The following is a 24,659-nucleotide window of genomic DNA, read 5'->3' as shown; positions in this document are numbered from 1 at the left end:
GTACAGTACTACTACTAGAATGCAGTACCTGTACAGTACTACTACTAGAATGCAGTACCTGTACAGTAGTACTACTTGAATGCAATACCTGTACAGTAGTACTACTACTAGAATGCAGTACCTGTACAGTACTACTACTAGAATGCAGTACCTGTACAGTAGTACTACTTGAATGCAATACCCGTACAGTAGTACTACTACTAGAATGCAGTACCTTTACAGTACTGCAGCACGGTCTCCATGGCACACTTCCTGTCCAGGTCCCAGTGCAGAGGAGCAGATCCAGTTCTTTCACAGTCCTGAGGCCAGCAGCCTTGCCACAGGTAGACCTCATGGTGGTTGTCCACCAGGAACAAAGCTGACGAGCAGACAGGAAGTACTCTCATGTTAGACATGTTGAAGTGTGATGGTCAGTACTCTCATGTTAGACATGTTGAAGTGTGATGGTCAGTACTCTCATGTTAGACATGTTGAAGTGTGATGGTCAGTACTCTCATGTTAGACATGTTGAAGTGTGATGGTCAGTACTCTCATGTTAGACATGTTGAAGTGTGATGGTCAGTACTCTCATGTTAGACATGTTGAAGTGTGATGGTCAGTACTCTCATGTTAGACATGTTGAAGTGTGATGGTCAGGTCCGTACCTGGCTGGTCCACAGAGTACAGGTCTTCCTGCAAGAAGGGCATAGGCTGGACCCTGCTGGACTCTCTGGTCAGGTCCACAGCAGCAAAGTCTCCTGAGCTGCTGCTCAGGTGGAAAAGTCCAGGAGTGAAGTTGAACCTGCCAGGGTCTGAGGGTCAAAGGTCACACATCAGCCGGAGACATTTTTGTATTCCTCAGACTTCATTTGTCACCTGGAAGTATTTTCTTCTACACTACGCCTCTTTTCTCTCTTAGGTGTGAATGTTTTACTTTGAAACATGTGTAATGGTTTTATTTTGAAAGATTGAAATGTGTGATATTTTTACTTTGAAAGATGCAATACATGGGTGTTGCTTTTATTTTGAAACACGTAATATTGTGGGTTTTTATTTTGAAAGATTTAAATGTGTGATATTTTTACTTTGAAAGATTCAAACGTGTGCTACTTTTACTTTGAAAGGTTAAAATGTGTGCTGCTTTTATTTTGAAAGATATAAAGCTGTGATGTTTTTATTTTGAAAGATTAAAATGTGTGCTACTTTTACTTTGAAAGATGCAATACATGGGTGCTGCTTTTATTTTGAAACACGTAATATTGTGGGCTCTTTTTATATTGAAACATGTAATATTGTGGGTTTTTATTTTGAAAGATTTAAATGTGCGATATTTTTACTTTGAAAGATTCAAATGTGTGCTACTTTTACTTTGAAAGGTTAAAATGTGTGCTGCTTTTATTTTGAAATATATAAAGCTGTGTTGTTTTTGTTTTGAAAGATGTAAATGTGTGATATTTTTATTTTGAAAGATTAAAATGTGTGCTACTTTTACTTTGAAAGATGCAATACATGGGTGCTGCTTTTATTTTGAAACACGTAATATTGTGGGCTGTTTTTATATTGAAACATGTAATATTGTGGGTTTTTATTTTGAAAGATTTAAATGTGTGATATTTTTACTTTGAAAGATTCAAACGTGTGCTACTTTTACTTTGAAAGGTTAAAATGTGTGCTGCTTTTATTTTGAAAAATATAAAGCTGTGATGTTTTATTTTGAAAGATTAAAATGTGTGCTACTTTTACTTTGAAAGATGCAATACATGGGTGCTGCTTTTATTTTGAAACACGTAATATTGTGGGCTGTTTTTATATTGAAACATGTAATATTGTGGGTTTTTATTTTGAAAGATTTAAATGTGTGCTACTTTTACTTTGAAAGGTTAAAATGTGTGCTGCTTTTATTTTGAAAGATATAAAGCTGTGATGTTTTTGTTTTGAAAGATGTAAATGTGTGATATTTTTATTTTGAAAGATTAAAATGTGTGCTACTTTTACTTTGAAAGATGCAATACATGGGTGCTGCTTTTATTTTGAAACACGTAATATTGTGGGCGGTTTTTATATTGAAACATGTAATATTGTGGGTTTTTATTTTGAAAGATTTAAATGTGTGCTACTTTTACTTTGAAAGGTTAAAATGTGTGCTGCTTTTATTTTGAAAAATATAAAGCTGTGATGTTTTTGTTTTGAAAGATATAAATGTGTGATATTTTTATTTTGAAAGATTAAAATGTGTGCTACTTTTACTTTGAAAGATGCAATACATGGGTGCTGCTTTTATTTTGAAACACGTAATATTGTGGGCTGCTTTTATATTGAAACATGTAATATTGTGGGTTTTTATTTTGAAAGATTTAAATGTGTGCTACTTTTACTTTGAAAGGTTAAAATGTGTGCTGCTTTTATTTTGAAAGATATAAAGCTGTGATGTTTTTGTTTTGAAAGATGTAAATGCGTGATATTTTTATTTTGAAAGATTAAAATGTGTGCTACTTTTACTTTGAAAGATGCAATACATGGGTGCTGCTTTTATTTTGAAACACGTAATATTGTGGGCTGTTTTTATATTGAAACATGTAATATTGTGGGTTTTTATTTTGAAAGATTTAAATGTGTGCTACTTTTACTTTGAAAGGTTAAAATGTGTACTGCTTTTATTTTGAAAGATATAAAGCTGTGATGTTTTTGTTTTGAAAGATGTAAATGTGTGATATTTCTATTTTGAAAGATTAAAATGTGTGCTACTTTTACTTTGAAAGATGCAATACATGGGGGCTGCTTTTATTTTGAAACACGTAATATTGTGGGCGGTTTTTATATTGAAACATGTAATATTGTGGGTTTTTATTTTGAAAGATTCAAATGTGTGATATTTTTACTTTGAAAGATTTAAATGTGTGCTACTTTTACTTTGAAAGGTTAAAATGTGTGCTGCTTTTATTTCGAAAAATATAAAGCTGTGATGTTTTTGTTTTGAAAGATGTAAATGTGTGATATTTTTATTTTGAAAGATTAAAATGTGTGCTACTTTTACTTTGAAAGATGCAATACATGGGTGTTGCTTTTATTTTGAAACACGTAATATTGTAGGCTGTTTTTATATTGAAACATGTAATATTGTGGGTTTTTATTTTGAAAGATTAAAATCTGTGATATTTTTACTTTGAAAGATTCAAATGTGTGCTACTTTTACTTTGAAAGGTTAAAATGTGTGCTGCTTTTATTTTGAAAAATATAAAGCTGTGATGTTTTTGTTTTGAAAGATGTAAATGTGTGATATTTTTATTTTGAAAGATTAAAATGTGTGCTACTTTTACTTTGAAAGATGCAATACATGGGTGCTGCTTTTATTTTGAAACACATAATATTGTGGGCTGTTTTTATATTGAAACATGTAATATTGTGGGTTTTTATTTTGAAAGATTAAAATGTGTGCTACTTTTACTTTGAAAGATGCAATACATGGGTGCTGCTTTTATTTTGAAACACGTAATATTGTGGGCTGTTTTTATATTGAAACATGTAATATTGTGGGTTTTTATTTTGAAAGATTTAAATGTGCGATATTTTTACTTTGAAAGATTCAAATGCGTGCTACTTTTACTTTGAAAGGTTAAAATGTGTGCTGCTTTTATTTTTGAAAGATATAAAGCTGTGATGTTTTTGTTTTGAAAGATGTAAATGTGTGATATTTTTATTTTGAAAGATTAAAATGTGTGCTACTTTTACTTTGAAAGATGCAATACATGGCTGCTGCTTTTATTTTGAAACACGTAATATTGTGGGCTGTTTTTATATTGAAACATGTAATATTGTGGGTTTTTATTTTGAAAGATTTAAATGTGTGCTACTTTTACTTTGAAAGGTTAAAATGTGTGCTGCTTTTATTTTGAAAGATATAAAGCTGTGATGTTTTTGTTTTGAAAGATGTAAATGTGTGATATTGTTATTTTGAAAGATTAAAATGTGTGCTACTTTTACTTTGAAAGATGCAATACATGGGTACTGCTTTTATTTTGAAACACATAATATTGTGGGCTGTTTTTATATTGAAACATGTAATATTGTGGGGTTTTATTTTGAAAGATTTAAATGTGTGATATTTTTACTTTGAAAGATTTAAATGTGTGCTACTTTTACTTTGAAAGGTTAAAATGTGTGCTGCTTTTATTTTTGAAAAATATAAAGCTGTGATGTTTTTGTTTTGAAAGATGTAAATGTGTGATATTTTTATTTTGAAAGATTAAAATGTGTGCTACTTTTACTTTGAAAGATGCAATACATGGCTGCTGCTTTTATTTTGAAACACGTAATATTGTGGGCGGTTTTTATATTGAAACATGTAATATTGTGGGTTTTTATTTTGAAAGATTTAAATGTGTGCTACTTTTACTTTGAAAGGTTAAAATGTGTGCTGCTTTTATTTTGAAAAATATAAAGCTGTGATGTTTTTGTTTTGAAAGATATAAATGTGTGATATTTTTATTTTGAAAGATTAAAATGTGTGCTACTTTTACTTTGAAAGATGCAATACATGGCTGCTGCTTTTATTTTGAAACACGTAATATTGTGGGCTGTTTTTATATTGAAACATGTAATATTGTGGGGTTTTATTTTGAAAGATTTAAATGTGTGCTACTTTTACTTTGAAAGGTTAAAATGTGTGCTGCTTTTATTTTGAAAGATATAAAGCTGTGATGTTTTTGTTTTGAAAGATGTAAATGTGTGATATTTTTATTTTGAAAGATTAAAATGTGTGCTACTTTTACTTTGAAAGATGCAATACATGGCTGCTGCTTTTATTTTGAAACACGTAATATTGTGGGCGGTTTTTATATTGAAACATGTAATATTGTGGGTTTTTATTTTGAAAGATTTAAATGTGTGCTACTTTTACTTTGAAAGGTTAAAATGTGTGCTGCTTTTATTTTGAAAAATATAAAGCTGTGATGTTTTTGTTTTGAAAGATATAAATGTGTGATATTTTTATTTTGAAAGATTAAAATGTGTGCTACTTTTACTTTGAAAGATGCAATACATGGCTGCTGCTTTTATTTTGAAACACGTAATATTGTGGGCTGTTTTTATATTGAAACATGTAATATTGTGGGGTTTTATTTTGAAAGATTTAAATGTGTGCTACTTTTACTTTGAAAGGTTAAAATGTGTGCTGCTTTTATTTTGAAAGATATAAAGCTGTGATGTTTTTGTTTTGAAAGATGTAAATGTGTGATATTTTTATTTTGAAAGATTAAAATGTGTGCTACTTTTACTTTGAAAGATGCAATACATGGGTGCTGCTTTTATTTTGAAACACGTAATATTGTGGGCTGTTTTTATATTGAAACATGTAATATTGTGGGTTTTTATTTTTGAAAGATTTAAATGTGTGCTACTTTTACTTTGAAAGGTTAACATGTGTGCTGCTTTTATTTTGAAAAATATAAAGCTGTGATGTTTTTGTTTTGAAAGATGTAAATGTGTGATATTTTTATTTTGAAAGATTAAAATGTGTGCTACTTTTACTTTGAAAGATGCAATACATGGGTGCTGCTTTTATTTTGAAACATGTAATATTGTGGGCGGTTTTTATATTGAAACATGTAATATTGTGGGGTTTTATTTTGAAAGATTTAAATGTGTGCTACTTTTACTTTGAAAGTTTAAAATGTGTGCTGCTTTTATTTTTGAAAAATATAAAGCTGTGATGTTTTTGTTTTGAAAGATGTAAATGTGTGATATTTTTATTTTGAAAGATTAAAATGTGTGCTACTTTTACTTTGAAAGATGCAATCCATGGGTGCTGCTTTTATTTTGAAACACGTAATATTGTGGGCTGTTTTTATATTGAAACATGTAATATTGTGGGTTTTTATTTTGAAAGATTTAAATGTGTGATATTTTTACTTTGAAAGATTTAAATGTGTGCTACTTTTACTTTGAAAGGTTAAAATGTGTGCTGCTTTTATTTTGAAAAATATAAAGCTGCGATGTTTTATTTTGAAAGATTAAAATGTGTGCTACTTTTACTTTGAAAGATGCAATGCATGGCTGCTGCTTTTTACTTAGAAACATTTAATATTGTGTAATGTTTTTATTTTGAAAGATGTAAATGTGTGATATTTTTACTTTGAAAGTTTCAAATGTGTGCTACTTTTACTTTGAAAGATGCAATACATGGTGCTGCTTTTACTTAGGAACATGTAATATTGTGTAATGTTTTTATTTTGAAATATGTAAATGTCTTTTTATTTTGAAAGATGTAAATATGTGATGTTTTTATTTTGAAAGATGTAATTGTGTGAGATTTTTATTTTGAAAGATAAATGTGTGATTTTATTTTGAAATATGTTAATGTGTGATTTTATTTTGAAATATGTAAAAATCTGTGATGTTTTTATTTTGAAAGATGTAAATGTGTAATGTTTTTATTTTGAAAGATGTAAATGTGTAATGTTTTTATTTTGAAAGATGTAAATGTGTAATGTTTTTATTTTGAAAGATGTAAATGTGATTGTCTTACTTAAAAAGATGTGCACTACTTTTATCTTGAAAGGTAATCAATGTCTTTTAGTTTTACTTTCAAATATGTAAGAAATGTGCACTACCTTTACTTTGAAATGTGTCATAAAAGTCAACTACTTTTACCTTAAATGTGTAATAAATGTGTTACTTTTACTTTGAAAAGTGTTGTGTGCTACTTTGACTTGAAATAAAAGTGTTTGTTTTTACTTTGAAATATGTAAAGTGCGGTACTTTTACTTTGAAAGGTGTAATGCCTGCTAGTTTTCCTTTAAAATATTTTATATTTTATTTTTGCTTTAAAAAATGTGCCCCACTTTTACTTTGTAATGTGTAATACAAGAACTAATAAATGTTTGCTACTTTTACTTTGAAAGTGTAGCTTGACCCACCTTGCAGCATGCAGTCATATGACTTCCTGTCCCGCCCCCCAAGAGCCTTCCAGAAGTCTCCATCTTCTTTTCCTTCTTCAACTTCTTCCATCTTCACTTGGCTGCTGTTGTGTAACCCTGCTTCTAGTGGACAACTACACAACATGCACAATCACACAACATGTCTGTTGTGTAACCCTGCTTCTAGTGGACAACTACACAACATGCACAATCATACAACATGTCTGTTGTGTAACCCTGCTTCTAGTGGACAACTACACAACATGCACAATCATACAACATGTCTGTTGTGTAACCCTGCTTCTAGTGGACAACTACACAACATGCACAATCACACAACATGTCTGTTGTGTAACCCTGCTTCTAGTGGACAACTACACAACATGCACAATCATACAACTACACAACATGTCTTCTTCTTCACTTGGCTGCTGTTGTGTAACCCTGCTTCTAGTGGACAACTACACAACATGCACAATCATACAACATGTCTTCTTCTTACACACAATGATACAACTACACAACATGTCTTCTTCTTACACACAACATGTCTTCTTCTTACACACAATGATACAACTACACAACATGTCCTCTTCTTACACACAATGATACAACTATACAACATGTCCTCTTCTTACACACAATGATACAACTGCACAACATGTCTTCTTCTTACACACAATTATACAACTACACAACATGTCTTCTTCTTACACACAACTACACAACATGTCCTCTTCTAACACACAACATGTCTTCTTCTTACACACAATGATACAACTACACAACATGTTCTCTTCTTACACACAATGATACAACTACACAACATGTCCTCTTCTTACACACAATGATACAACTACACAACATGTCTTCTTCTTACACACAACATGTCTTCTTCTTCTTACACACGTCTTCTTACACACAATGATACAACTGCACAACATGTCTTCTTCTTACACACAATTATACAACTACACAACATGTCTTCTTCTTACACACAACTACACAACATGTCCTCTTCTAACACACAACATGTCTTCTTCTTACACACAATAATACAACTACACAACATGTCTTCTTCTTACACACATGTCTTCTTCTTACACACAATGATACAACTACACAACATGTCTTCTTCTTACACACAATGATACAACTGCACAACATGTCTTCTTCTTACACACAATGATACAACTACACAACATGTCTTCTTCTTACACACAACTACACAACATGTCCTCTTCTTACACACAACATGTCTTCTTCTTACACACAATGATACAACTACACAACATGTCTTCTTCTTACACACAATGATACAACTGCACAACATGTCTTCTTCTTACACACAATGATACAACTACACAACATGTCTTCTTCTTACACACATGTCTTCTTCTTACACACAATGATACAACTATGCAACGTGTCTTCTTCTTGCACACAATGATACAACTACACAACATGTCTTCTTCTTACACACAATGATACAACTACACAACATGTCTTCTTCTTACACACAACATGTCTTCTTACACACAACATGTCTTCTTCTTACACACAACATGTCTTCTTCTTACACACAATGATACAACTACACAACATGTCTTCTATTTACACACAACATGTCTTCTTCTTACACACATGTCTTCTTACACACATGTCTTCTTCTTACACACAATGACACAACTACACAACATGTCTTCTATTTACACACAACATGTCTTCTTCTTACACACAATGATACAACTACACAACATGTCTTCTTCTTACACACAACATGTCTTCTTCCTACACACAATGATACAACTACACAACATGTCTTCTTCTTACACACAACATGTCTTCTTCTTACACACAATGATACAACTACACATGTCTTCTTCTTACACACAACATGTCTTCTTCTTACACACAATGATACAACTACACATGTCTTCTTCTTACACACAACATGTCTTCTTCTTACAAACATGTCTTCTGCTTACACACAATGATACAACTACACAACATGTCTTCTTCTTACACACAATGATACAACTACACAACATGTCTTCTTCTTACACACAATGATACAACTACACAACTTGTCTTCTTCTTAACACACGTCTTCTTCTTACACTTCACATGTGTTGTTACACAATGATACAAACTTCCTGCTTCGAGAGGACAACTACACAACACTTGTTGTTACACAATGATACAACTAGACAACAAGTGTTGTTTATACACTGATACAAACTTCGTGCTTCTACAGGACAACTACACAACAAGTGTTGTTTACCCAATGATACAACTACACAACAAGTGTTGTTTACCCAATGATACAAACTTCCTGCTTCTAAAGGACAACTACACAACATTTGTTGTTTACCCAATGATACAACTACACAACAAGTGTCGTTTATACACTGATACAAACTTCCTACTTCTACAGGACAACTACACAACACTTGTTACACAATGATACAAACTTCATGCTTCTAGAGGACAACTACAAAGCGTGTTGTTTACACAATGATACAACTACACATGTGTTGTTTACACAATGATACAACTACACATGTGTTGTTTACACAATGATACAACTACACAACGACTGTTGTTTACACAATGATACATCAACACAACATGTGTTGTTTATACAATGATACAAACTTCCTGCTTCTAAGGGACAACTACACAACAAGTGTTGTTACACAATGATACAAACTTCCTGTCTTCGAGAGGACAACTACACAAAAAGTGTTGATTGCACAAGTACACACACTTCCAGAGGACAACTACACACACTTCTAGAGGACAAGTACACACACTTCTAGAGGACAACTACACACACTTCTAGAGGACAACTACACACACTTCCAGAGGACAACTACACACACTTCTAGAGGACAAGTACACACACACACTTCTAGAGGACAACTACACACACTTCTAGAGGACAAGTAAACACACTCCTAGAGGACAAGTACACACACTTGTAGAGGACAAGTAGACACACTTCTAGAGGACAAGTACACACACTTCCAGAGGACAACTACACACACTTCTAGAGGACAAGTACACAAACAAGTACATACACTCCTAGAGGACAAGTACACACACTTGTAGAGGACAAGTACACACACTTGTAGAGGACAAGTAGACACACTTCTAGAGGACAAGTACACACACTTCTAGAGGACAAGTACACACACTCCTAGAGGACAAGTACACACACTTGTAGAAGACAAGTACACACACTTGTAGAGGACAAGTCCACACACGTCTAGAGGACAAGTACACACACTTGTAGAGGACAAGTACACACACATGTAGAGGACAAGTACACACACTTCTAGAGGACAAGTACACACACTTCTAGAGGACAAGTACATAAACAAGTACATACACTCCTAGAGGACAAGTAGACACACTTGTAGAGGACAAGTACACACACTTCTAGAGGACAAGTAGACACACTTCTAGAGGACAAGTACACACACTTCTAGAGGACAAGTACACACACTCCTAGAGGACAAGTACACACACTTGTAGAAGACAAGTACACACACTTGTAGAGGACAAGTCCACACACGTCTAGAGGACAAGTACACACACTTGTAGAGGACAAGTACACACACATGTAGAGGACAAGTACACACACTTCTAGAGGACAAGTACACACACTTCTAGAGGACAAGTACATAAACAAGTACATACACTCCTAGAGGACAAGTAGACACACTTGTAGAGGACAAGTAGACACACTTGTAGAGGACAAGTACACACACTTGTAGAGGACAAGTAGACACACTTCTAGAGGACAAGTACACACACTTCTAGAGGACAAGTACACACACTCCTAGAGGACAAGTACACACACTTGTAGAGGACAAGTACACACACTTCTAGAGGACAAGTACACACACTCCTAGAGGACAAGTACACACACTTGTAGAGGACAAGTACACACACTTCTAGAGGACAAGTAGACACACTTCTAGAGGACAAGTACACACACTTCTAGAGGACAAGTACACACACTCCTAGAGGACAAGTACACACACTTGTAGAAGACAAGTACACACACTTGTAGAGGACAAGTCCACACACGTCTAGAGGACAAGTACACACACTTGTAGAGGACAAGTACACACACATGTAGAGGACAAGTACACACACTTCTAGAGGACAAGTACACACACTTCTAGAGGACAAGTACATAAACAAGTACATACACTCCTAGAGGACAAGTAGACACACTTGTAGAGGACAAGTAGACACACTTGTAGAGGACAAGTACACACACTTGTAGAGGACAAGTAGACACACTTCTAGAGGACAAGTACACACACTTCTAGAGGACAAGTACACACACTCCTAGAGGACAAGTACACACACTTGTAGAAGACAAGTACACACACATGTAGAGGACAAGTACACACACTTCTAGAGGACAAGTACACACACTTCTAGAGGACAAGTACATAAACAAGTACATACACTCCTAGAGGACAAGTAGACACACTTGTAGAGGACAAGTACACACACTTCTAGAGGACAAGTAGACACACTTCTAGAGGACAAGTACACACACTTCTAGAGGACAAGTACACACACTCCTAGAGGACAAGTACACACACTTCTAGAGGACAAGTAGACACACTTCTAGAGGACAAGTAGACACACTTCTAGAGGACAAGTACACACACTTCTAGAGGACAAGTCCACACACGTTTAGAGGACAAGTACACACACTTGTAGAGGACAAGTACACACACATGTAGAGGACAAGTACACACACTTCTAGAGGACAAGTACACACACTTCTAGAGGACAAGTACATAAACAAGTACATACACTCCTAGAGGACAAGTAGACACACTTGTAGAGGACAAGTACACACACTTCTAGAGGACAAGTAGACACACTTCTAGAGGACAAGTACACACACTTCTAGAGGACAAGTACACACACTCCTAGAGGACAAGTACACACACTTGTAGAAGACAAGTACACACACTTGTAGAGGACAAGTAGACACACTTGTAGAGGACAAGTACACACACTTGTAGAGGACAAGTACACACACATGTAGAGGACAAGTACACACACTTCTAGAGGACAAGTACACACACTTCTAGAGGACAAGTACATAAACAAGTACATACACTCCTAGAGGACAAGTAGACACACTTGTAGAGGACAAGTAGACACACTTGTAGAGGACAAGTACACACACTTGTAGAGGACAAGTAGACACACTTCTAGAGGACAAGTACACACACTTCTAGAGGACAAGTACACACACTCCTAGAGGACAAGTACACACACTTGTAGAGGACAAGTACACACACTTCTAGAGGACAAGTAGACACACTTCTAGAGGACAAGTACACACACTTCTAGAGGACAAGTACACACACTCCTAGAGGACAAGTACACACACTTGTAGAAGACAAGTACACACACTTGTAGAGGACAAGTCCACACACGTCTAGAGGACAAGTACACACACTTGTAGAGGACAAGTACACACACATGTAGAGGACAAGTACACACACTTCTAGAGGACAAGTACACACACTTCTAGAGGACAAGTACATAAACAAGTACATACACTCCTAGAGGACAAGTAGACACACTTGTAGAGGACAAGTAGACACACTTGTAGAGGACAAGTACACACACTTGTAGAGGACAAGTAGACACACTTCTAGAGGACAAGTACACACACTTCTAGAGGACAAGTACACACACTCCTAGAGGACAAGTACACACACTTGTAGAAGACAAGTACACACACTTGTAGAGGACAAGTCCACACACGTCTAGAGGACAAGTACACACACTTGTAGAGGACAAGTACACACACTTCTAGAGGACAAGTACACACACTTCTAGAGGACAAGTACACACACTTCTAGAGGACAAGTACATAAACAAGTACATACACTCCTAGAGGACAAGTACACACACTTGTAGAGGACAAGTACACACACTTCTAGAGGAAAAGTACACACACTCCTAGAGGACAAGTACACACACTTCTAGAGGACAAGTACACACACTCCTAGAGGACAAGTACACACACTCCTAGAGAACAAGTACACACACTTCTAGAGGACAAGTACACACACTCCTAGAGGACAAGTACGCACACTTGTAGAGGACAAGTACACACACTCCTAGAGGACAAGTAGACACACTTCTAGAGGACAAGTACACACACTTCTAGAGGACAAGTACACACACTTCTAGAGGACAAGTACACACACTCCTAGAGGACAAGTACACACTTGTAGAGGACAAGTAGACACACTTGTAGAGGACAAGTTGTAGAGGACAAGTACACACACTTGTAGAGGACAAGTAGACACACTTGTAGAGGACAAGTACACACACTTGTAGAGGACAAGTAGACACACTTGTAGAGGACAAGTAGACACACTTGTAGAGGACAAGTACACACACTTGTAGAGGACAAGTACACACACTTGTAGAGGACAAGTACACACACTTGTAGTGAACAAGTACACACACTCGTAGAGGACAAGTAGACACACTTGTAGAGGACAAGTTGTAGAGGACAAGTACACACACTTGTAGAGGACAAGTACACACACTTGTAGAGGACAAGTACACACACTTGTAGTGAACAAGTACACACACTCGTAGAGGACAAGTAGACACACTTGTAGAGGACAAGTTGTAGAGGACAAGTAGACACACTTGTAGAGGACAAGTACACACACTTGTAGAGGACAAGTACACACACTTGTAGTGAACAAGTACACACACTCGTAGAGGACAAGTAGACACACTTGTAGAGGACAAGTTGTAGAGGACAAGTACACACACTTGTAGAGGACAAGTAGACACACTTGTAGAGGACAAGTAGACACACTTGTAGAGGACAAGTACACACACTTCTAAAGGACAAGTACACACACTTCTAAAGGACAAGTACACACACTTCTAGAGGACAAGTAAACACACACTTCTAAAGGACAAGTAGACACACTTGTAGAGGACAAGTACACACACTTGTAGAGGACAAGTAGACACACTTGTAGAGGACAAGTACACACACTCCTAGAGGACAAGTAGACACACTTGTAGAGGACAAGTAGACACACTCATAGAGGACAAGTAGACACACTTGTAGAGGACAAGTACACACACTTGTAGAGGACAAGTAGACACACTTGTAGAGGACAAGTAGACACACTTGTAGAGGACAAGTACACACACACTTGTAGAGGACAAGTAGACACACTTGTAGAGGACAAGTACACACACTCGTAGAGGACAAGTACACACACTTGTAGAGGACAAGTACACACACTTGTAGAGGACAAGTACACACACTCGTAGAGGACAAGTACACACACTTCTAGAGGACAAGTAGACACACTTGTAGAGGACAAGTACACACACTCGTAGAGGACAAGTACACACACTCGTAGAGGAAAAGTACACACACTTCCAGAGGAAAAGTACACACACTTCTAGAAGACAAGTACACACACTTCTAAAGGACAAGTACACACACTTCTAAAGGACAAGTACACACACTTCTAGAGGACAAGTACACACACTTCTAGAGGACAAGTAAACACACTTGTAGAGGACAAGTACACACACTCGTAGAGGACAAGTACACACACTCGTAGAGGACAAGTACACACACTTCCAGAGGAAAAGTACACACACTTCTAGAAGACAAGTACACACACTTCTAAAGGACAAGTACACACACTTCTAAAGGACAAGTACACACACTTCTAGAGGACAAGTACACACACTTCTAGAGGACAAGTAAACACACACTTCTAAAGGACAAGTAGACACACTTGTAGAGGACAAGTAGACACACACTTGTAGAGGACAAGTACACACACTTCTAGAGGACAAGTACACACACTTCTAGAGGACAAGTACACACACTCCTAGAGGACAAGTACACACACTTGTAGAGGACAAGTCCACACACGTCTAGAGGACAAGTACACACACTTGTAGAGGACAAGTACACACACTTCTAGAGGACAAGTACACACACTCCTAGAGGACAAGTACACACACTTCTAGAGGACAAGTACATAAACAAGTACATACACTCCTAGAGGACAAGTAGACACACTTGTAGAGGACAAGTAGACACACTTGTAGAGGACAAGTACACACACTTCTAGAGGACAAGTACACACACTTCTAGAGGACAAGTACACACACTTGTAGAGGACAAGTACATAAACAAGTACATACACTCCTAGAGGACAAGTAGACACACTTGTAGAGGACAAGTACACACACTTCTAAAGGACAAGTACACACACTCCTAGAGAACAAGTACACACACTTCTAGAGGACAAGTACACACATTTCTAGAGGACAAGTAGACACACTTGTAGAGGACAAGTAGACACACTTGTAGAGGACAAGTACACACATTTCTAGAGGACAAGTAGACACACTTGTAGAGGACAAGTAGACACACTTGTAGAGGACAAGTACACACACTTGTAGAGGACAAGTAGAGTTGGTGTGTTGCTTACAGTTGCTGTATCCTGCTGGCGGCCATGTTAGCTACCAGGCGTGTGTGTTTGAGGGTCTTACAGCCGTGCCACAGCAACATGTTGGCCAGTTTCATGTTCAGCAACAACATGGAGGCTCTGGAGCGCAGACTGCTGCAGTGACACAACACCTCCACCAGGTGGCTCTCCAGCTCCTCCTCCCCTCTCACACAGTACAGCCGCCAATCACCTGCACACAATCACATATATATATACATATTAGAGATGCGCGGTTTGCGGGCACAACCGCGGAGTCCGCGGATTATCCGCGGATCGGGCGGATGAAATAAAAAAAAAAAAGATTTTATCCGCGCGCGGGTCGGGTCGGGTATCCGCGCGCGGGTCGGGTCGGGCGGATTAATTAGATATTTATTTTTTTATTTATTTTTGCGGGTGGCAGTTAAACCAATTGGTAAATATATATACATAGTTAAATGTTGTTACCCACATACGAAAAACGAGCAGGCACCTGCAGCATATGCCACAACAGAAGAAGAAAAAAAGAAAAGAGATGGACACTTTTACGGAGCGGAGAAGGGACGCCTCGCCGGGGTCCGGGACCGAGGCCCCTTCCCCCGAGAGGGCCCCACCGGGAGCCGTAGCTGAGGCGATCCGCGAGAAGGGCCCGACGCACGTCCAGGGTCACCACCGCGCCCACCGCACCGACACCCCGCCTCGTCCGCCTTCGCCGCGGCCGGCGTCACGCGCAGCAGGTAAGCAGCTTACCTGCCCGCCACCCCCGTGGCCGGGGGCTCGTAACATGGGTCACTCCGCGCGCTCCGCCCGCGCAGCTTACCTGCCCGCCACCCCTGTTGCCGGGGGCGCGTAACAGGGGTCACTCCGCGCGCAGTGCGCTCACGAAAGGGGTGGGGCTCACCCTGGTTGATATAGAGAGCAGGACGGTGGCCATGGAAGTCGGAACCCGCTAAGGAGTGTGTAACAACCCACCTGCCGAATCAACTAGCCCTGAAAATGGATGGCGCTGGAGCGTGGGCCCATACCTGGCCGTCGCCGGCAGCGAGACGCGCTTGGAGGTGCGCTCAGCGCGGCTCCCATATGATTGCGCACTGGTGTGCGTCTGGGTCGTGACAGCGTGGCACGCGAATGTCTGTGCTGCATTGGATCAGTCTCCTTTCTTTAACAGGCAAAAGCTTTATAACCTCACCATACCTGCCAACTTTTGAAATCAGAAAAACCTAGTAGCCAGGGTCCAAGGGCCGCAGGCCCCGGTAGGTCCAGGACAAAGTCCTGGTGGAGGGTTCAGGGCTTCGCCCCCCCCGACGCAAAATGATTATTAGCATTCAGACAGGTTAAAATGTTGCTAAAACCATCACTTTTCTATCAGTCACAGTGACTTTTCAAAACAAAAATATTACAGCACAAATCATATGGGTTGATTGGCATGTTTATTCTGTAAGCTAACTTCAATAGTTTGAAATTATTTTGACAGTTAATGCCAGTTATCCTGTCAACCTTTCACAAGACTTCAATTTGTTCATTGAAAGTATAAACACTTTTTACAGTAAACAAATGGTAAAACAGTACTAAACAATTCCATAAAAAAAAAAAAATTGGTGTCATTATTAACTTTCTGTCCAAGCTTGTATAATCTACTGCCTTGTTCAATTGTAAAAAATATTCTGTGCCTAAAATTCACATTTCTATCACAATTATCATACTGTAAACATGGTAAGCTAACTTCATTACAATTAATAGTCCTGTCAATAGCATGGAATTACAATTCAAATGTAGTTTTTTTGTAAGCCTTTCAAAAGAATTCAAAATATGAAAAATGAATGAAAATTAATTGAAGCCATCAGACACTTGAAAAGTGGCACATCACATCTCTAATGTAATCATTTGAACTTTTCAACAGAAATAGCACTGCAAAAATATTAAGGACATACTTCTGTATTTTGGTAGTTATGCTGTCAACATTTAACAAGATTTCTTCAACTTGGACTTGAAAGCATAAATAGTATAAACACTTTTAACAGTATGTCGTGCTGTGAAATACAGCCGACAGGATTGCGCGCCAAACACGAAGCAAGGCCAAAGCGCATGCATGGTGCAGGAGAACAAAGGACTTCTTTCATTTAAGGTTTGTGATAAACCATCAAACTCATTCGTTAAAAGGACTCTATAGTAATATAAAGCGAATTTTTCTGGACATTATCATGCAAGAAAAGTTTATTTTTGGGACCGCGATCACCGCGTAATGATTTTTAAAGGTTGCATTACAAACATTTAACTGTCCCATGTGATCAGCCAGTGCGATTGGAAATCCATGCTCAATTATTGCCTCCGTAAATAAAACTTCGGGCGGATGGCGGGCGGGTGCAGTTCTGATCAAACGTTACATCGGGTGGATGGCGGATGGTTGACGACTTTCTGACGCGGTTGCGGATGAAATAAATTGCCTATCCGCGCATCTCTAATATACATATATATAATGACATTATCACAATCACATCATTTCAACTATATTTGTATTTATTGACATTATTATTTACTAACGTCAGCCTAATAAATGATGAGAACATTTTGCCTATTTTAGTTTTCTGGTCCACACTTCTTGTTTTACTTAACGCACGTTAACTGCTAGAATTCTAGCCTGTTAACAAATGTTTGCTATTTTATAGTCAAATATTTTCTTACTTCAAAAACATCAACTGTTAGCATGCTAACGTATTAGCTTATCTTTACTGGTTTTGCGCTTCATAGTCAAATATTTAGTTACTCCAAGAATGTCATCTGGTGTCAAGATTTAAGTGTAGAAAGTAAAACAATAATTTTAGACACCTTTTTGGATCCCTGACATATTTAGTTGGATTTTTTATTAGGGCCCGCATGGCCCATTGTATAAGGACTCCCAAAGGGAGTCCTTATACAATGGGACATAAGGACTGCCTGTAACTCCCACTAGGAAGGTCGGAAAGACATGAAACAAAAACCTCTATGTAGGTCTGACTTAGACCTAGTTTTCATAATTGTATATCTTCGGGCAAAAATCAACAGGAAGTTGGCAATTCCCCCTTCAAGACAAAAAAAGTACTAAAAACAGTCACTTTTGCCTCTTTGAGCTGTAATTTGACCCCCTTAACATGCTTCAAAACTCACCAAACTGAACGCACACATCAGGACTGGCAACCATTGCGATCCCAAAAAAAAAACCTAACCCCAAATCTCAAAATTGCGCTCTACTGCAATTTTTGAATAAAACGCAAAAAAAACTGCTCCTCGGAAGAAAAAACTGACAGAACTGCCTGTAACTCCCACTGGGAAGGTCGGAGAGACATGAAACAAAAACCTCTATGTAGGTCTCACTTAGACCTACATTTCATAAATTGACAACCCCCAGCAAAAATCAACAGGAAGTTTGCTATTCCCCCTTCAAAACACATTCTTTGTAAAAACCGGTCACCTTCCTTGTCGTTTCGCCTTCAAACTAACACAGGAGAGAGATTGAACCCTTGTGATTACAATGACAGAAGCGCTTTTTTTCTAACTGCTCCGGTTTTGATTTTATGACCCTTCAAAGACCCGCTGCACTGATGCTGCTGCGCTGCTGTTTTTTTAAGATGGCTGCTTAAAAGCAGGAAGCACCAACGTGCCCACACAATGCAGACAAGGTAGGTACACTACACAAAAGTATTGGGACAATTCGGACTAAAAGTAGACAAAAGTATTGGGACACTTATTCTTTATTCTTTTTCTTCCGCCGCCTCTTTGAGCACTAATTTGACCCACTTAACATGCTTCAAAACTCACCATATTTGACCCACACATCAGGACCTGTGAAAATTGTTTTTTAATTAAAAAAAAACGAACCGCAAAAATCAAGATTGCGCTCTAGCGCCCCCTAGGAAAAAAAAAAAAACTAGACTGCCTGTAACTCCCACTAGGAAGGTCGGAAAGACATGAAACAAAAACCTCTATGTAGGTCTGACTTAGACCTAGTTTTCATAATTGTATATCTTCGGGCAAAAATCAACAGGAAGTTGGCAATTCCCCCTTCAAGACAAAAAAGTACTAAAAACAGTCACTTTTGCCTCTTTGAGCTGTAATTTGACCCCCTTAACATGCTTCAAAACTCACCGAACTGAACACACACATCAGGACTGGCAAAAATTGCGATCTAATGAAAAAACCTAACCCCAAATCTCAAAATTGCGCTCTAGCACAATTTTTTAATAAAACGCTGAAAAAACTGCTCCTCGGAAGAAAAAAATGACAAAACTGCCTGTAACTCCCACCGGGAAGGTCGGAGAGACATGAAACAAAAACCTCTATGTAGGTCTCACTTAGACCTACATTTCATAGATTGACAACCCCCAGCAAAAATCAACAGGAAGTTTGCTATTTCCCCTTCAAAACCCTTTTTTTGTAAAAACCGGTCACCTTTCTTCAAACATTATCCCCTCTGAGCGCGTTTGTCGTTTCGCCTTCCAACTAACACAGGAGAGAGATTGAACCCTTTTGATTAAAAGTTATCGAAAGAGTTTTAATACCGGCTCCGGTTTTGATTTTATGACCCTTCAATGAGCCGCTGTGCTGATGCTGCTGTTTTTTCAAGAAAGCTGCTTAAAAGCAGGAAGCACCAGTGTGCCCACACAATGCAGACAAGGTAGGTACACTACACAAAAGTATTGGGACAATTCGGACTAAAAGTAGACAAAAGTATTGGGACACTTATGACCAAAACTGAACAAAAGTATTGGGACACTTAGGACTAGCACCTTTTTTATTTTGTTTTAATGCACTGTAGCACTTTGAGGTTGTTTGCTCAATGTAAAGAGCTTTTTACAAATAAAATGTATTATTATTATGAAAGGTAAATAAACATATATATTTAAGTGTTGAAAGTCAAACAAATAATACTAAATGACTTCTTTTTTAGCACTTTAATGACTGGGACCCAAAAGGACCTTTAACGTGCACCAAAATTGAGCGAATGTTTTTGGAAATGAGAACTATGAAAATGTGGCCCTCAGTGTAGGTGTACCTAATGTTGTGTCTCTTACTGTGTGAGTTCTCCTGGTCTTCCTCTCTCCTCCCAGCGTGGACCACCATCCCTCCTCTGAAGCACTGCAGGAAGCACGGCGGCTCTTTGCCCTGCTGGACTTGGATCTGACGCCGCAGGAAGTCACAGTCAACATTTTACAGGGAAATGACTGACAAAACTACACAAAATTTTTTTTTTACTCAAGTCCAACAATGCACACGTACAAAAACGATTCAACTACAAAAAACATTCACAAGTATAAAAAAACATTTTCTTCCATTAAAAAGGAAAAATATCCCCAAATCTAAAAATGGATTTTGTTCAGGCAGTAACATTGATCCACACACCTGCACTCAGAGCACCTGTAATTGTCCAACAGGTGGTGCTGCTGAGTCATTTTAGGGCAGTTAGAGCTACTGCTATTGGCGCATGGTGCCGTCCACCAGAAATAGAGAAGAAAAAGCAGGTTGGGGAGGAAATTGGCGGAAAGAAGAGAGAGAGAGGTTAACTTACAGGTTGAGCTTGTTCAAATTTTATACTTGCCGAAATGTGTTGTTATACTTGCAATTTGTTTTCCAAATTGAAGAGAATTGTTTTTTTTACTTGTGATCGTTTTAATTTAAGAACATTTTTTTATACTTGTGAATTGTTTTTTTAATTAAACAAATTTTTTTTTTTTTTTACTTGCGAATCTTTTTTTACAGTTTTTATTGAAGATTTGTTTTACTTGCAATAATTTTTTAATTGAAGAAAATAGTTTTGTTCGGTTGAAAATCGTTTTTTTTTTTCATTCAAGAACTATTTTTTTAATTGCAAATTATTACTTTAATTGAATAAAATGTTTTTTTTATCTGATAATCTTTTTTTAAACTACAAAAACCTTTTTTTAACTTTTTTATAGTTTTTATTTAAAAATGTTTTTTTCTTGCAAATCATTTTAATGAAAGAACATTTATTTTTTTGAACTTGTTTATAGTTTTTATTATCTAAAGAAAATAGTTTATTTTACTTGCAAATCGTTATTCTAATTACATTTTTATTTTTATTTTACTTGTTTATCTAAATAAAACTTTTTTTTAAACTTGAAAATCATTTGAATTGAAAATTGTTCTTTTCACTTGCAAATCTTTACTAACTAAAGAAAATACCTTTTTTTTTTTTACATGCGAATAGTTTTTTGAGGAAAAGATTTTCATTTTTTTAATCTAATTATTTTTTGGAAATTTAAGAATTGTTTTTTTAATTGAAGAAAAAAGTTTATTTCTAAAACTCCCAAATATATTCTTTTTATTGAAGAAAAAAAAAAAGTTTTTTTAATTGAAAACATTTGTTTGCTTTTTTTACTTGCGAATTGTTGGGCGTGAGTAAAAACATTGTTGTGTGTTTGTAGAGTTTTGGCAGTAATCCATTTAAAAATGTCAAAATAAAAGACTGCGGGAGACGATGTTTGTTTACCTGAGCTCCTCGCTCTTGGTCCAGTTCCAAGGTCATGAGGGCTGACGTTCCTTTCTCGCTGATGGTGGAGTTGCGACCTTGCCAGAAGAAGTAGCAGCACTTCTCTCTCCCGGGTCCTGCGGTCTTTTTCTGGTCTGGCTTCTGATGCTTCCCCACTGACATGAAGGAGAACAAGAAGACTTTTTATATAAAAGGTAACGGTCACAGAAACGTGGTAAAATAAAAGTAATTATCACAGGAAGTTATGTGGTACATTTATGTCACAGGAAGTCGTTATGTGGTTCATTTATTTCACAGGAAGTCATTATGTGGTTCATTTATGTCACAGGAAGTCATTATGTGGTACATTTATGTCACAGGAAGTTGTTATGTGGTACATTTATTTCACAGGAAGTTGTTATGTGGTACATTTATTTCACAGGAAGTTGTTATGTGGTACATTTATTTCACAGGAAATCCTTATGTGGTTCATTTATGTCACAGGAAGTCATGTGGTAAAATACAAGTAATTATCACAGGAAGTCATTATGTGGTTCATTTATGTCACAGGAAGTTGTTATGTGGTACATTTATTTCACAGGAAGTCATTATGTGGTTCATTTATGTCACAGGAAGTCATTATGTGGTTCATTTATGTCACAGGAAGTCATTATGTGGTACATTTATGTCACAGGAAGTTGTTATGTGGTACATTTATTTCACAGGAAGTTGTTATGTGGTACATTTATTTCACAGGAAATCCTTATGTGGTTCATTTATGTCATAGGAAGTCATTATGTGGTAAAATAAAAGTAATTATCACAGGAAGTCATTATGTGGTACATTTATGTCACAGGAAGTCATTATGTGGTTCATTTATGTCACAGGAAGTCATTATGTGGTAAAATAACAGTAATTATCACAGGAAGTTATTATGTGGTACATTTATGTCACAGGAAGTTATGTGGTTCATTTATGTCACAGGAAGTCATTATGTGGTACATTTATTTCACAGGAAGTCATTATGTGGTACATTTATTTCAGAGGAAGTCATTATGTGGTTCATGTATGTCACAGGAAGTCATTATGTGGTACATTTATGTCACAGGAAGTCATTAAGTGGTACATTTATGTCACAGGAAGTCATTATGTAGTACATTTATTTCACAGGAAGTCATGTGGTTCATGTATGTCACAGGAAGTCATTATGTGGTACATTTATGTCACAGGAAGTCATTAAGTGGTACATTTATGTCACAGGAAGTCATTATGTGGTACATTTATGTCACAGGAAGTCATTATGTGGTACATTTATGTCACAGGAAGTTGTTATGTGGTACATTTATGTCACAGGAAGTTGTTATGTGGTACATTTATTTCACAGGAAGTTATGTGATACATTTATTTCACAGGAAGTCATTATGTGGTTAATTTATGTCACAGGAAGTCATTATGTGGTTCATTTATGTCACAGGAAGTCATTATGTGGTACATTTATGTCACAGGAAGTTGTTATGTGGTACATTTATGTCACAGGAAGTTGTTATGTGGTACATTTATTTCACAGGAAGTTATGTGATACATTTATTTCACAGGAAGTCATTATGTGGTTCATTTATGTCACAGGAAGTCATTATGTGGTTCATTTATGTCACAGGAAGTCATTATGTGGTACATTTATGTCACAGGAAGTTGTTATGTGGTACATTTATTTCGCAGGAAGTTGTTATGTGGTACATTTATTTCACAGGAAATCCTTATGTGGTTCATTTATGTCATAGGAAGTCATTATGTGGTAAAATAAAAGTAATTATCACAGGAAGTCATTATGTGGTACATTTATGTCACAGGAAGTCATTATGTGGTTCATTTATGTCACAGGAAGTCATTATGTGGTAAAATAACAGTAATTATCACAGGAAGTTATTATGTGGTACATTTATGTCACAGGAAGTTATGTGGTTCATTTATGTCACAGGAAGTCATTATGTGGTACATTTATTTCACAGGAAGTCATTATGTGGTACATTTATTTCAGAGGAAGTCATTATGTGGTTCATGTATGTCACAGGAAGTCATTATGTGGTACATTTATGTCACAGGAAGTCATTAAGTGGTACATTTATGTCACAGGAAGTCATTATGTAGTACATTTATTTCACAGGAAGTCATGTGGTTCATGTATGTCACAGGAAGTCATTATGTGGTACATTTATGTCACAGGAAGTCATTAAGTGGTACATTTATGTCACAGGAAGTCATTATGTGGTACATTTATGTCACAGGAAGTCGTTATGTGGTTCATTTACGTCACAGGAAGTTGTTGTGTTACATTTATGTCACAGGAAGTAATTATATGGTAAAATAAAAGTAATTATCACAGGAAGTCGTTATGTGGTACATTTATGTCACAGGAAGTCGTTATATGGTTCATTTATGTCACAGGAAGTCGTTATATGGTACATTTATTCCACAGGAAGTGGTTATGTTGTTCATTTACGTCACAGGAAGTTGTTGTGTTACATTTATGTCACAGCAAGTCGTTATGTGGTAAAATAAAAGCAATTCTCACAGGAAGTAATTATGTGGTACATTTATTTCACAGGAAGTCGTTATATGGTTAATTTAAGTCACAGGAAGTCGTTAAGTGGTATATTTATGTACCAGGAAGTGGTTACGTGGTACATTTATGTCACAGGAAGTGGTTAAGTGTTACATTTAAGTCACAGGAAGTGGTTAAGTGTTACATTTATGTTACAGGAA

The 24,659-nt window shown here is 36.8% G+C and overlaps 1 protein-coding gene across 1 annotated transcript in view; it reads right to left on the bottom strand.

Annotated features, from left to right (window-relative positions):
- The window catches only part of LOC133609171 (supervillin-like), a 97,564-nt gene that overhangs the window by 5,851 nt on the left and 67,054 nt on the right, over positions 1 to 24,659 (bottom strand). The window contains exons 27-32 of the mRNA XM_072913440.1: positions 21,918 to 22,072; positions 20,482 to 20,587; positions 15,440 to 15,647; positions 6,894 to 7,027; positions 645 to 791; positions 215 to 358 (exon numbers count right to left, since the gene is read on the bottom strand). Coding sequence (XP_072769541.1) covers positions 215 to 358; positions 645 to 791; positions 6,894 to 7,027; positions 15,440 to 15,647; positions 20,482 to 20,587; positions 21,918 to 22,072 — 894 coding nt within the window. The remainder of the gene's footprint in view (positions 1 to 214; positions 359 to 644; positions 792 to 6,893; positions 7,028 to 15,439; positions 15,648 to 20,481; positions 20,588 to 21,917; positions 22,073 to 24,659) is intronic.

This window comes from Nerophis lumbriciformis, linkage group LG07 (assembly GCF_033978685.3).
Source record: "Nerophis lumbriciformis linkage group LG07, RoL_Nlum_v2.1, whole genome shotgun sequence".
Taxonomy (NCBI): domain Eukaryota; kingdom Metazoa; phylum Chordata; class Actinopteri; order Syngnathiformes; family Syngnathidae; genus Nerophis; species Nerophis lumbriciformis.
The sequence above is the reverse complement of the archived record's forward strand: the minus strand, read 5'-3'. Positions and strand labels throughout refer to the sequence as shown.